General features: G+C 33.6%; 1 protein-coding gene across 5 annotated transcripts in view; it reads left to right on the top strand.

Annotated features, from left to right (window-relative positions):
* The window catches only part of CHL1 (cell adhesion molecule L1 like), a 279616-nt gene extending 265881 nt beyond the window's left edge, over positions 1-13735 (top strand). For 3 of the 5 annotated variants that reach the window (XM_069084078.1, XM_069084075.1, XM_069084077.1), the window contains 4 exons: positions 4207-4368; positions 5010-5141; positions 7621-7693; positions 9192-13735. In XM_069084078.1, coding sequence (XP_068940179.1) covers positions 4207-4368; positions 5010-5141; positions 7621-7693; positions 9192-9408 — 584 coding nt within the window. In that variant the 3' untranslated portion in view covers positions 9409-13735. The remainder of the gene's footprint in view (positions 1-4206; positions 4369-5009; positions 5142-7620; positions 7694-9191) is intronic. The other 2 variants (XM_069084080.1, XM_069084079.1) reach the window with 1 other exon arrangement.
* Positions 13736-15121: the final 1386 nt, after the last annotated feature.

Raw genomic sequence — 15121 nt, 5'->3', positions numbered from 1 at the left:
TCTCTCTCTCTCTGTCTGTCTGTCTGTCTGTCTCTCTCTCTCTGCAGCAGCATAGGAAGAGAAAGAATACAGATAAGTAGGAAGAGGATGGAGGAGAAGTCAGAAGAATCAAGAAATTTTAGGGAAACGGAGTGAAACAGATAAATTTTTGGTTATAGTTCAGTTCAAGTTTAGAAAGACAGAAGAGAAATAAGAAAATAATGTACATGATGGGATCCTTCTAAGTAACTGTCTGAATGGAAACAAGATGAACTAGGTATTATAAGGAATATAGTATAGTACAAAGAATCTTGACCTGGGAATCAGAGAATGTGGGTTCCCATCTTGCTGTACTATGAATTATACATATATACATGCATGCATACATACACACAGATATATATATATATATATATATATATATATATATATGCTTAGCAAGTTATTTAGCTTCATTAAGGCTCAGTTTTCTCACATATAAAATGAGGAGTTTATACTCAAATTCCTACCTGTTTTAAAGTTTGATAATGGGGAAGAGGGTAGAAGATGGAAAAATAAATTTAAGGGACAGGTTTCACTTATGAAAATAGTCACAAATATGAGAGTTTAAATACATGCCAATACAGACAGTCCTGGCAGTGATGAATGAAAGATAGAGAGAGAGAGACAGAGAGAGAGAGACAGAGACAGAGAGAGAGAGAGAGAGACAGAGAGACAGAGAGACAGAGACAGAGACAGAGACAGAGACAGAGAGGCAGAGAGGCAGAGAGGCAGAGAGACAGAGAGACAGAGAGAGAAAGAGAGAGACAGAGAGACAGAGAGATGTATATAGAAAGGTATTCATATAGATTTTTCAAGGTCTTGAAAGTTCATGCTTCTCAAATATTGTATGGGGAAAAACATGAAATCAAATAAATTTATACAATGAATTATTCACTGTGATAAATTAGCTATCAGGCAACAAGAGTAATTCCTAATGAACTGCCAGATTGATCTGCTCGTTTATAAAAACAATTGCATGGGGGCGGCCAGGTAGCACAGTTGAGTAAGAGCACCGGCTCCAGTGTCAGGATGACCTGGAGATCTAATCCTGGGCTCAGACACTTAGCACCTACCCAGAAACACCTGGCCATGTAACCTTGAGCAAGTTACTTAACCCCAATTGCTTAGGGGTGGCCAGGTGGCTCAGCAAGTAAGAGCACCGACTCCAGTGTCTGGATGACCTGGAGATTGAATCCCAGGCTCAGAAACTCAGCACCACACCCAGAAATAACTGGCCGTGTAACCTTGAGCAAGTTACTTAACCCCAATTGCTTAAAAAAAAAATTGCATGTTGAAAATACCTGAATAATGTCAACTAACTATCACTTCCATTTCTGAACAACTTTCCTGCCATTGACTCAAAATGGGTTCAGAGATGGAAGCAGGTACACAGGATTGCAGACTTGCCAATGAGGCTCATTGCAAGTTCTGGGTAAGATACTTGTGAATGAAGAGATGTCCACGCCCACTACTTTACTCTGATTGAACCAACAGTTCTCTGTCTGAGAAAAACAAAAGCTTCTGAATTTCTTACACACTTAAGTTCAGTATTCATAAAAGGTTTTTATAGAATAACTGCTTATTTAAAATACTAACTTCAGTTGAATGTTCTAAAATGAAGTCTGGTTTGTTGATGATTTTAATGTGATATTTCATAATACTGCTCTTAAATTGGTCTGGGATAGTAATCGATATTTAACTAATGCTATTTCCTTTTTGCAATTTAAAGCTTTAATAACCACCTTCCATCTTATAAAACTAATTTCTCCAATGACGTTGTGTTTCAGTTTACTTTAGGAGGAAAGATTTCTTCACTTTTCACCTCTCCAGGATTCTGCACATACTCTAATCAATCTACCAGCTCCTTTTGCAGTTAAAAGTGACTTTTCTTCTATATGTATTTTGGTGTATAACACAACCATATTTACCAGGAAGTAAATAGAAATCTATTTCCCCAAAGGAGTTCAACATGATCTTTTAAAAAGTAGAAATAATAATAAAATAAAACAATAAGAAGAATAAAAAAATTACTTCCACTGAAGTAATCTAATAACAATAAATATTTTAAAAGGATATTTTGTGATAGAACTAAAGTTCTATATAGATAGAACTAAAGTTCAGATAGTATTACTATTCAATTCTTGGGCTCTAACATCTCCCTTGAAGGAAAGAAAACTGCATTGATGAATAATTTTTCATTGCATAATGTGAGCATCAAATAATTAAATGCTACCTAAAATATGTATGTGCATCTGTGCATGTGTGCATGTGTTTTCATCTTTTTGTGAATAAATTACATAGAGATGATGGATATATGATAGATAAATATGTATGCACATATGACATTTTAAAAGTTCTCTTTATCATTTACCCCAAATTCATACTGGAAGTTTTGTGGGCTTCTGTTGCACTCTGAAGACTATTGATCAGCTATGATTATTAGGTTGGATTTTTTCAATTACTGTTCTTTTCTTGCTTGTAACAAGGTCCTCTGGGTATTGTGATAATTAAATCTACTTGGATCAAAGATAAACCCAACCTGTCCCAATTCAAGTCCCCTCTATAAAACGTCCATGTAACATCTTTAGACTTACACTGTAGGTTCTGATAATTCATCATGCTGCAGGCTGCAAGACATACATTTATTTTCATTTCCTTCCAAACTCTAATCACTAAAATTTTAGGTTTTCATATTTATTACTGTGAGAATATGTAATATGTAAGAATTGTCTTATTCTGGTAATCAGAGGACCAAGAACAAGGAATGTATATTAGGTGCTAGGTCTAGATGCTAGTGACCAGAAAGCAAATATATTTCAATTGCAGAAAATAGTTTCCCATCATAACATTTGGGTCATGTTAAATAATTTAACCTTTGTCTATGAGCTGCTTATTGATAATACTAAAATAAAAGGAATTATTCCATTCTTTAAATATCAATTGCCAAGCACAGATCCTAAGGTGTAATAAGTGTTTACTAAGTATTTGTTGAATGGAAATGGATTCCATCAGTCCATTTGGAATTTTACTTAAATGGCTTCATATCAATTGGCATAAGAATCTATATTATTTTCTATCCCAAGTATGTTATGATATTTCATGACCATATACAAGATAAATAAGTGGTTTTGCATATCACAAGTTATTTTTTGTCTCCATTTCCCATTTTGATGGAGAAGAAAATGGAAACAAATAGAATATCTGACTTAATAGCAATGAGTATCCAGTGCCAAAAAATTAGATTGTGAGTAGTAATTATTATTAAGTATTTCAATATCTAATTCCTCCTACCAGACAAGGAAAAATGAAATCAAATAAGCAAACAAAAATATACAAATAAATAAATGAAGTCCATAATGTGAAAACAAATTATTTATAGGAAAAAAATATTTCTTTTCAATCGTGGGTAACAGAAATTAATGATCTTGAAATTACTTTATAAATCTATACAAATTTTAAAAGTACAAGGAAACACTTTGTATAATCAACTCCAGTTATTCTCTATTAAATCATTTAAGAAAATCTTCTGTTGGGCTTTAAAAGCACTCCCTAACTGGCCCATTCTACCTTCCTAGTCTTTTTACACCACACACCACCTTTCCCCTCATTCCCTTTGACTCAAGGACACTGGCCTCCTTGCTAGTCCACCTCTCAATATTTTCACTGATTGTGCCTGTATTTGGTCCTCTTTTCTTCCTTATCTCCACTTCCTGACTTCTCTGGCTTCTTTCCAGTATGAGCTGAAGTCATACCTTCTACAGGAAGCCTTTCCCAGTCTACCTTAATATTACCACTTTCCCTTAAAGATTATCTGCAATGTACTCTGTATATATCCAGTTTCTGCAGACCTATTTTCCTGTTGTCTCCTCCTGTGAACTGTGATGAGAGGAGGAATGGCTTTTGCTTTCCTTTATTTTCCCAGTGCTCACAGTGCCTGGAACACAAGAGACATTTAATAAAGGCTAGATGACTGGCTGATAAATAGGAAAATGCTAAATAACACCAGAAAAGATAGCATACACCTCTTTGTGATGTTGTTTTATTCCCTAAAATTTAGAAAATGTTCAAGAAAAGGAAAATACTAAAAGATGTCTGCCTTGTTCACCATGAATAACAATATCTTTCCATTTCAAAATCCTACTTTTTTTAAAGAATGCATATGATTTGACTATGTACCTTTCATAGGTAAGAATATCGGGAAGAATTCAGAAGCAGTAAATCCCACCCAAAAGGTTCACCCTCTTGAGGCATTTGACCCTGAAACTGAGCATACAATTCGTCTAGTGACTAAGAATTGGGTTGATAACAATAGCATTTTTGAAGATGTTATTGAGACAAGGGGGAGAGGTGAGAAATCAAAAGCCTTCTGGGCTGAGACTATGAAATGTGTTTTGTGGATGATATGATTTTGCATCCTTCCCTAAGTTATTGGTGAACTTGTAGAAAAGATAAATTAGTGGAATCACAGTTTTAATTTATCTTTGTGTAGTATCTGCAAATTAACCAGATGAAAAATTTACACATTCCTTAACTAATCACTAGTCATGTTTGGCCAATACTACAGTTGCTATTTAAGTGTAATAGCCTGGCTAATTAATGCATGTTTTAGGAGGCTCCTTTGAGAAAATCTGCATGCAACTCATGCCCTTCACTCTATCTTGCATAATACTGCTTTGGTATATGACTTTATTTCTCCTGTATTCCTTTCCTAATTGAACCAAATGTATCCTGGGTTGTAACTTTCTGGAAAATAAAGACACATTTAATAATGTTCTCAACTAAAATGTCAAAGAATTGGAATCTCTTAAAAAAAGATAGAAATGACTAGAGTTAGAAGTGACAGGAGTACTAAGCAGTATTTTTAAAATTTATCTACATATTTATTTGTTTCGTTCTTTGTTTGATTATTCATTTTGGAGAGTGATATTGTCTGATTGTCCAGTGGGACAAGTCTCAAATTATGCATTATTTCTGTTTCTCTACAACAGCATATGCAGGCCTATATGACAACATCTCTACCCAAGGATGGTTTATTGGACTGATGTGTGCCATAGCTCTTCTTACATTAATATTATTAACTATTTGCTTTGTGAGAAGGAACAAAGGTGGAAAATACTCAGGTAATGCTTCACCATCACATGTAATTGTACTGGTTTAAAAAATATCATCTCTGGGGCGGCCAGGTGGCTCAGCGAGTAAGAGCACTGGCCCCAGTGTCGAGATGACCTGCATCAAATCCAGGCTCAGATACTTAGCACCACACCCAGAAATAACTGGTGGTGTAACCTTCAGCAAGTTACTTAACCCTGATTGCTTAAAAAAAAAAAATCAGCCCCTCCATGTCATTGTTCAGAATCATTTCTATCTTTCAAGGGCCAGTTTAGTTGACACAGTCTAGCTTCAGAGGTAGGTGATTTTATATGTAGGGCACTGAACTTGGAGTTAGGAAAATCTGGGTTCAGATATTCCCTATACACTAGCATTATTATCCTGGATAAATTACTTAAGCTCTCTGAGTCTGTGTTTCTTCATTTATTGAATGAGAAGGCTAGACTTGATATAATCTGGCATCCTTTATATCTCTAAATATGTGATCCTAGCATCAAAAAAACTCCCTGCTTGCTCCCAATCAGATGGGATCTTTCCCTGCTCAGAATATTTATAACACTTTGACCACTTCTTCAGGGACAGCTTATGTGTTGCCTTGCAGTATAAACATTGTAAACTTTTGTATCCATTTGATGTAGTATCCCTCAGGGCAGGTTTCAATTTTGAGGACAAGAGCTGTCATTGCTTTTCATATTCTTCTTAATACCTGCCTAGTATACTGTATAATACACAATAGGTGCCCAGTGACTTTATTGAGTCTGATTAAATGGAATTGGAATTTGTATTTTAGTTAAGTTTTTAATGTTAATGCTGTGATTGATCCATGATCTCCTCAGTGTGGGAATATATGGCCCCACTCATTTTCTCATCTTGGGTAGTTCTTGCCTATGTCCTTCAATAAATATTCTACAGAAGTTTTGGCAAGAGCACCAGATGCCTTCCTCAGAATTACCAGTGTTACACTCAAGCTTTCTATCTGGGATCTCTTGTTATCACATCCATGATATTTGCCTTTATGACATTTTTTGGTTATAAATCTTCTTTGGTAACATCCTGTAACAACATCCTGTAACATATTTACTCTGACCATTTATTACACAGGTTAAAACAATCCTTATTAAGTGCTATCATCAAAGAGAAAGAGATAATCTAGTATATAGAACAGAGATGATTGAATCAAGGAATCAAGCTTCTAAACTGAGGTCTCACTGTGTGACTTGAGCAAATGCTGAAAATCTTTTGAAATGTAATACTAAACATTTTCCCCCTATGGCTAAAAATGGAGAAAAAATTTTTCCTGGTAATCCAAAGAGGGTTATTATGCATTTTGAGCTGGCGAGCAACCATCTCAGGGAGATGCGCTTTGCTCAGGATACAATTTGTAAATCAATGTGTGGATCTTTAGAGCTGATATTTAGCAGCAAAGAAAAGAAATTCTTTCACCAGCCTCTTTTTTTTTTTTTATCAACCCCTCCCGGCCAAAAAATAAGACTACCTCACACCTCTAATAAACTGGGCAGGTGAAGATTTTATTTTTGAGGAAAATATAGATCTGAGAGAGCATGTGATTGAGTGAAATAATTGAATCAATTTCATCTTATTTGCCAGAGTTTTACTGAATTAAGTTTCTGAATGTAATTACTTATAGTGTGTGTATATAGATATGTATATCTATATACACACACATACACATATATATGTATGTATGCATGTATGTGTGTAGATGTATCCCTTCACATATTAACAAACACTTTCGCATGCATTGTCCCTTTTACTCCTCTTAAATTCCTTGTTTGGTAGGTAGCATTAAGTAATTTTAACCTTGTTTCACCAATAAGAAACATATTATTCAAACTACTTAAATGATTTTCTCAGTCAGTGGTTTTTGGACCCCAACTTGTGTAGTCTTGTGTAAGTCAGATTGCTTTTCAGGGTCTCAGAAGGTTCTTTTGTGAAATGTATATGAGGTAGAGAAAGATGGAGGCTGACTAGACCATCTCTGAAAACTTTTCTGCCATTTAGAGTTAATAAGACCGAAACTCCATTATTTTTTTAATGCAAATATTGCATTTCAACACAATGCAATTTAAATGAAGAAAATATATTTTTAATAGTTGTTAAGAGTCCCAAATATTCTGAACTATTTCTACCATCTGCTAAGTTTACATCTCCTCTCCCCCAGAAATGGATGTCATTCTCAGCAAGGCTACCGAAATGCTTTCACTATTCTAGGGTCATGTAGAATATAAGACTAAAGCACTCTGTTTTTCCTTTGTTTATTTGTTTGTTGTTCTTTAATAATGGATTTCAGAGTTTATTACATACACACAGACAAAATTCCTTGAATAGTTTGCCTGCTCTGGTATAGTAGAACATGTTCAATGCTACTGCCAACAAATAACTAACCTACCCTTTTCCAAATGTAGATAACAAAATTCATTCTTTTTTTTTCCCAAAAATAAAATTATTTGGATCTTGTTTATCCTATAGTGAAAGAGAAAGAAGATTTACATCCAGACCCAGAAGTTCAGTCAGGGAAAGATGAAACCTTTGGCGAGTACAGGTAATCATAATATGTAATATCACAAAAAAAGTAAAACATCAAAAAGGATCAAATGTCAAATCTGCTAAAGAAATAATGCAGTTGTTCATTGGGATATAAAAATCTTATATGACTACATTATATTATTCCAATTAAAATTAATAGATAAAATATCCAAAGAAGTGATGTAGATGGAGGGGTGGTATGCATCTATTTGGTGTATTTTTAAAAATTTTTCAATGTTTTTAGTTTAAAAAAATGCATTTTCTCTTTGAGGGGTGGTATTTCTCTATATTTTTAAATGAGAAAGAAGGAAAAATAGTTTTTTATTTGCATCTGGATATTGAAGTAAGCAGGAGATTGACATATTTTAAAAATTCAGATAATTCATTATATTTAAAAATAATTTACTATCCCCAAAACAAACATCACCAAGAATTTAAACTGTGAATTAAATACATTAAAAAAAACATGGAGGGGAGGTAGACCAGGAGAGCTAGTGAAATATAAAGATGACTTGTTTGTAATTCAAAATACCAAGCCATGACATCAGCTCTGTGAACCTGTTCACATGTCTCCTCTCTGATCTTATTTCATCATGGGTAATTTTTTTTTATGATTTCAAGTTTAAAAGCCATCTAGTCTAATACCTTCATATTGTAGATTAAGAAATGGAGCCTAGAAATAGTTAAGTGATTTACCCAATATCCCACTGGCAAAAAATGACAGAGCTGGTAGTTGAATCTGTATCCTCAGACTCATAATATTTACAGCTCCGATAGATAGATAGATAGATAGATAGATAGATAGATAGATAGATAGATAGATAGATAGATAAAGGAGATTAACACAAATGTTTACAGGTGATTAGCACAAAACTTGGCAAATAATAAGTGCTACAGAATTATTATTTTTTATTTGTAAACCTCAGTTTCCCCATAAATACTTCCATTTTTTCTTGGTAGAAAAGAATAGATAACATCTCCCTAAAATGTAGAATATTGGTAATTTGACATAAATGTAAAAATCTCACATTTATAAGTTTTTTTAATTACCTGACCCATCAATACATTAGAGTAATAGTGTTCATTTTTAATCTATCTGAATATCCAGGAGAAAGAGAAGTCACTTTGGAATCTGAAGACTTGATTTCAATTCCCATCACTAGCACTTAGAACCTATGTCAAGAACTAGCTTTAAAAATATTGAGACTAAATGTACTTTGGGATTTGGTCTTGACTCTCTTATAAATTTCTTTCCTTAGTGGTATTGGTTAAATGATATTTTTCAAAAAACTATGTGTAAGACGATGCCTCTCCTTTAAGTAATGCCAGTAATACCTCTCATTTTGGTGAAGTTATTAGAAATCAGGCTGTTTCTGTAAAGTAAAGAAGTTAGATGCAATAGCCTCTAAGATTTCTTTCCACTCTCAGTCTCTGGTTTGACTACGTTGATATCCCTGTGATCCTTCAAAGTCATAATTCTAGATTTTGTTAGAGATTTTTCTTTTATCTTCTAGTGACAGTGATGAAAAACCACTTAAAGGAAGCCTCCAGTCTCTCAACAGGAATCTCCAGGCCACAGAAAGTGCTGATAGCTTGGTGGACTATGGAGAAGGAGACCATGGCCTATTCAATGAAGATGGGTCATTTATTGGAGCTTACACTGGGTCTAAGGAGAAAGGATCAGTGGAGAGTACTGGAAGTTCAATGGCAACTTTCCCACTTCGTGCATAAACTCTGTGTACATAAATCGCATGAGACATTCACCTCATTTTCCCATGTTGATCTATATAAATAAGCAAATCCTTGTCTACAGGAACAGAACTGGGTTTAGCCAGGATCAAACATCCAACAAATAAACCAAGAACAAGTCACTACCATTGACAGATAAGATAATTCTTCTGGTCTATGTTGTCATGGGTTGAATTCAAAGAAGAATGAACATAACCATGATAATTAAATTCAACTTAGCTGGTCTCAAATAATGAGCAATCAGTGTTCCCTTCATGTACCTGGTTCTGAGCTGTCCCATGTGTTCTCATAAGTTCTCTTGACCTGTAGAACTTTACACACATTCTGTACACAACCATTCATTCAGTTCCATAGGATTGCATGGCTTGACTTTATTTTTCCTAGCAGTTGAAAGATGAAAGAAACATAGGTTATTTTAAAACAACAACAAATGTCTTATTGAAATTGTTCACTGAAGAAACCAAGTCCATATTTATTATTTAAAAGTTTGCTGTTTAAGATTGTCTCTGTGTGACCCATCAACTGACAAGTATTTATTTGTCCAACACTGATTATTGGAGCCAATGATATTCAAGTCATTTTAAGTTGTGGCTAGACAAATCCAGTTTGATTTCTGGTTTCTCTTTACTGTGGGATCTCTGGACATTCAGGCTTCTTTCCTTGGACCAAAACACTTGCAAGGCACAACTCGATATGGACTTAGGAGAGAGCAGACCTAATGTTACTTGCTCGGGAATGCTGACCTGGTACCTGCTGAAAAAAAAAAAAACAAACTCATTCAAAGACTCCATTTCTAAACTGACTCTTTTTACCTGTCTGGTGTAATCATAATGGTATGCTAGCATATGTTTTATGAATGGAGTAGACACATTCTGGTGATATTTACACAATGCAAAATATAGATGTGGTTTTCATCTTTATTTTGAAAAAAAAAACACATTAACGTGAAAATTTACACAGCTACAGTAGAGAGTAAGAGAGCTATTATTTTACACCATATCAGTTTGACTATCCAGAAATTCACTAACGTGAACTTTCAAATTGGAAGAAACCATGTATGTAGTAGAATTTTGTTTTCTCAAAATAAAATAACTTCTGGAAACTGAGGGAATTGTTTGCATATTTTTCAAACTTTGCTTGTGTTAATTGTTTTAAAAACCCACCACTTGTTTACTGTAGAAAAATCTGTGTATGTGGTTTCCTGCATCATACATTCAGTATCATTAGAAAGTTAGTCTCTATATTCTTGCTTTTTGTAAAAATTTAGTAATTTCTTAAAATGTATGAGTCGGAATTTGGTCTATTAGTTTTATTTTTAACTAAATTATTTTAAAATTGACATAAAGCAATCCACACAAATTTTAGTCAAATGAAATAATGATTCCCTTATACATGTTTCAACCTAAACCTATTAATGGATGTTCAGAAAACTTGGACTTCGATTATCTCTCCCTCTTCCATGGATGAATAATTGATTTGTTTGTTGGTTCATTTGTTTGAATAGACAATGCAGCAATGGAACTAGAAGTTTTCCTTTTTTAAGATTATCATAATTATATAAAAGGTATAGGCAAAACATTATAATTGATAATTTGGAAATTTTTGCTATAGAAATAGGTACTTACTAAGTAAATGGAGTGTGTTCTTTCGGGTTTTTTCGGAATGTTAGAATGTATATATCCAAGACTGTCCATTTGCAAATTACCTTCAGGTGTCCATTACAAAAACCTTGCAAAATGATAAATATCCTCTATTCTGTTAAGAAAAAAAATGCTATACAGTACTGTCTTTAAAAATACTTTAGATTAATGATACTTTGGGATTTGCTCTTCATTCTCTTATGCATTTCTTTCCTTGGGGGGGGGGGCATTAACCAAAGGGTATTTTTAAAGAAATCATGTGAAAGATGATGCCACTCCTTTAAGTGTTGCTAGTAATACTTCTCACTTTGGTGGAGTTCTTAGAAATCAAGCTATTTCTGACTTCATCCATCTCCTCTTCTACCCTCATGCCTTAAGAACAAAAGGCAACTACTTGTTATCCTTCCTACCTACATGAGGATATAGAGTTATCCTGGCTCCACTCAATAAATGTCCAGTTTGTGTGTGGGGAAGAAAAGACGAAAGAGAAAGTTGTTCTGATCACTTTTTTTCTAAATGTTCTATATTCTCAAGTGCAGAAGGGGGAGTGTATTATGGTCCCTACATTTTGATATAGTTCCACAAGATAAAACAAGAGTTTGAGATTTGTGTACAGCAGTGCTCTCTAGGCTTCTCTTGAAATGGTAAAACCAATTGGATGTGTCTAAAACGTCAACCAGTGATCTTGGTTATAATGTTTTATCTTTCTCACAAAAATGATTTTGATGAGCTATAATGGATAAGCAACAAACCACTCAACCTTGGATTATCTAAGAGTTTACTATAAATTATGGCACATAAACACGTTGTACAGAATATAAGTTGTGGTTAAATGGTAATATTCATTTAGTTTACAAACTGGGTTACTTTTCTATTAAACCTTGTGAGCAAATTTTCCACTATGTTTTCTTTCTTATACCTGTATGATCTTTCTTTCTTATACCTCAGGATCTAAAAATATATATGTAGTGTCATTAAGTGCAATGAAAGTTTAGAAAGGGTAATAGTATTTGAGAAATATGTCCATTAAGTGTCAAATTAACCTAAATGCTAAGGCCCCAGCTTAAATCTAGCACTTTGTTCTCTACTGAATTTCCTTTCTCTATTTGATTAACTTTTGCCAATCCCTAATTTAATAGTTTGTAAATTATGATAGAAAACGTCTAAAATATTTATATCTTAAAGGATGCTGTTGGAAATCACCAAAAGCTTCTTTCTTTTTAAAGGTACCAGTATTTTCAACTAATGTAATATTTTACTGAGTTTTCCAAATAACTTGCTAAGATCCTGTTTTCTGCATTATATTTGCCACTGTATGTTTTGAGTGAGCTACCCACTGAAGTTCTACATTCAATCATATTCTTTTCCGTTTCCAGTGGGAGGAAAGGACCAAGGTGCACTGAATCAAAAACTGGGAAGTCTGAGTTCTCTTTGGAATTATTCCACTCACTTTCTAAGTAGCCTTAGGCATGTCCCTTAACAATTCTATACTTAAGCTCTTTTCATCAATAAAGTGCTGCTGAGAATCTGCTACCTGCTAATTCACAGGGCTAGTTCTTTCCAATTAAGATTGATTAATAAATGCCTGTGAAAGGTTAAGAAGCCTTCATCTTTTCAAGCAAAAGATATGAAGATAATTTTTTTTCCTTGTGAAATGGTGGGGATAATAAACATAGATTTCTGCATAAATACTGATATTTTGACATCTCCCTGTACTTTAATTTCCCATTGAGTTAAGAGGGAATTGTGTCTCAAATGATAATGGGATAGAAGCTATTGGGAATAAAGTCATGCAAACATATTCAGACATTCAAATAGGTATGCAGACCATACCAACTCAGTACTTTTTTCCAGTGAGCACAAAATATATATTTTTATAAAAAATATACAGGAATTTTAAAAGATGCCTACCATACAGCGAGCAGTATAATGTGTGTGTGCCATTGCAAAATAATAATTACTTTAAAAAAAAGGAAACTTAAGCAGGGTCTTTCCTATACAAAATGTTTTTTTCCACTAGTTTTACATGCATATTTATAACATGTTTGTGAATTAGATGCATTTAGTCTACTGGGTATAAAGACATCCAATATTTTAATTACACCCAGGTTTATAAAAGTATGATATGTAATGGGATTATGCTGGAAGTCTCAATATTTTTCCCTATTTTATAGTCATGGAATAAGAGATAAACTAAAGACAAAGGATTGATTGAAGTTTTGCTTCATTTTAAAAGCCTATAAAATTAAATTGTCATTTGAAATCCTAAATATGTTTACATATGATTAAGATCAAAACACGTGTAAAACTTTCAAATGGATAATAAGGGAATTGAGTTTGTAACCGGGGCTCTTTGATTCCAGTTTCCATTTAGTGAAATCGGTGGGGTTGAGCCAAAGCATACTTTATTTTATTTTAGATTTTTTATTATATTTTATTACATCATCTGAAGAGGGAAAGGACTGTATATACTAAATTAATCTGACTTCTTTTTCTCAGATTAATACTCTTAGTGTATCTTTATTAAAGTTGATAAAAAAACAAAAATGTGTTTGTATTGTAGTTGCTGTTTGTATCATGTTTATGTATATGTATGGTTTCCACAATATTTTGATTATACATGAAATTCAACTTTTCTAATAAAAGTTCAACTTCATGTAATCTAAAAATGCTTTGTGATTCTTTGACTACTAATCAGAATGAACATTACTTTTTTGTTTCTGTAGCACACTTTCAACTGGCTAGAAAATATTTATAAAGCAAAACCAGTTAGGTTTTTAAGATATAACATTTTTTTTGGAGAGGGGAAAAAGGTAGGGCAATTGGGGTTGTGACTTGCCCAAGGTCACATGGCTAGTTTTTGTGTTAAGTATCTGGGGCCCGAGTTGAACTCAGGTCCTCCTTACTCTAGGGCCAGTTCACTGCACCATTCACTGAACCACCTAGCCAATTATCTATTTTTTAAAAGGATGTTGATGACTATGAGATTTATAAATAGAATACATAGTAAGATCAGCATCTCTATGGAGGTTAATAAGGTGATCTATTTTTCATTTAACATAAAAAAGACTATTTAGCAAGACAGGGAGTGGAGTAAAGGGTATAGTTGACCTTATTTCCAGAGCATTACAAAATTGCTCCATTTTAAAATAATGCAAAAGGAAAACTTTGACAGTATTCCTAACTTGTATCTGCAGATGATTCATTTTATATTTCCTCACTGAAAAGAACACAGGCTGATTGCAAACATTCCACTCCCATCCCCAGCTTCAAACACATCACTAAAATGTATATATATTCTATATTTTGTAGGTTGCCTGTTAGACTTGGCAATTCCCCATTTGATCATGACAAGTTATTTCAGTACCTCTGTTTAAAACTTTGGGGCCAGCTTAGACATAGAGATAGATACAGATACTAATACCTATTTATAGATAACACAATATAGATATGGGTAAATATATATCTAGCAATCCTTGTTAGATTTTGAACATTTCCTTATTCAGTTAAATTATTTTCTCTATTACATATTAATGCACATATATTATAATATACACACATATACCAAGCATCATACATATGTGTGTGGCTATATATGTGTGTATACATACATAGATGTGTACATGCATAGAAATACACATGTATAAATAAACAATAGAGAAAAAAATTAAATTTAACTGCATGAAGCAATCTAATTTCTGTGCTCTAAAGGAGATCCTTTGAGATACAGCTTTTTGGTAAGATACTTGCTCCTTGGTCCTTTGAAATGCGATACACTTAAAAAGATGTTATTTGAGTTTTGAGATCAGAGGCTCTACCCCAAGACTTTAGTCATCTAGATAACAAATCCTTATCAAATTATCTATTCTGTGGTACCTCCAGGATATAACAGACTAAGTTAATGATAAGAAAACGAGTCCCGTTCTTTTGTCTCATTTGCTCTATAAAAACCTTATCCTAAGAATCAGTGAACGGAGTTCATTGTTCTTCCTTGAACTACCCACATGGTCTGGTCATTTCTTATACACATCTCCCACCATGCTTAGTGCTGGACA

Source organism: Petaurus breviceps, unplaced genomic scaffold (assembly GCF_028583685.1).
Source record: "Petaurus breviceps papuanus isolate PSGF00001 unplaced genomic scaffold, PetGlider_PUasm1.0 174, whole genome shotgun sequence".
Taxonomy (NCBI): Eukaryota; Metazoa; Chordata; class Mammalia; order Diprotodontia; family Petauridae; genus Petaurus; species Petaurus breviceps.
The sequence above is the reverse complement of the archived record's forward strand: the minus strand, read 5'-3'. Positions and strand labels throughout refer to the sequence as shown.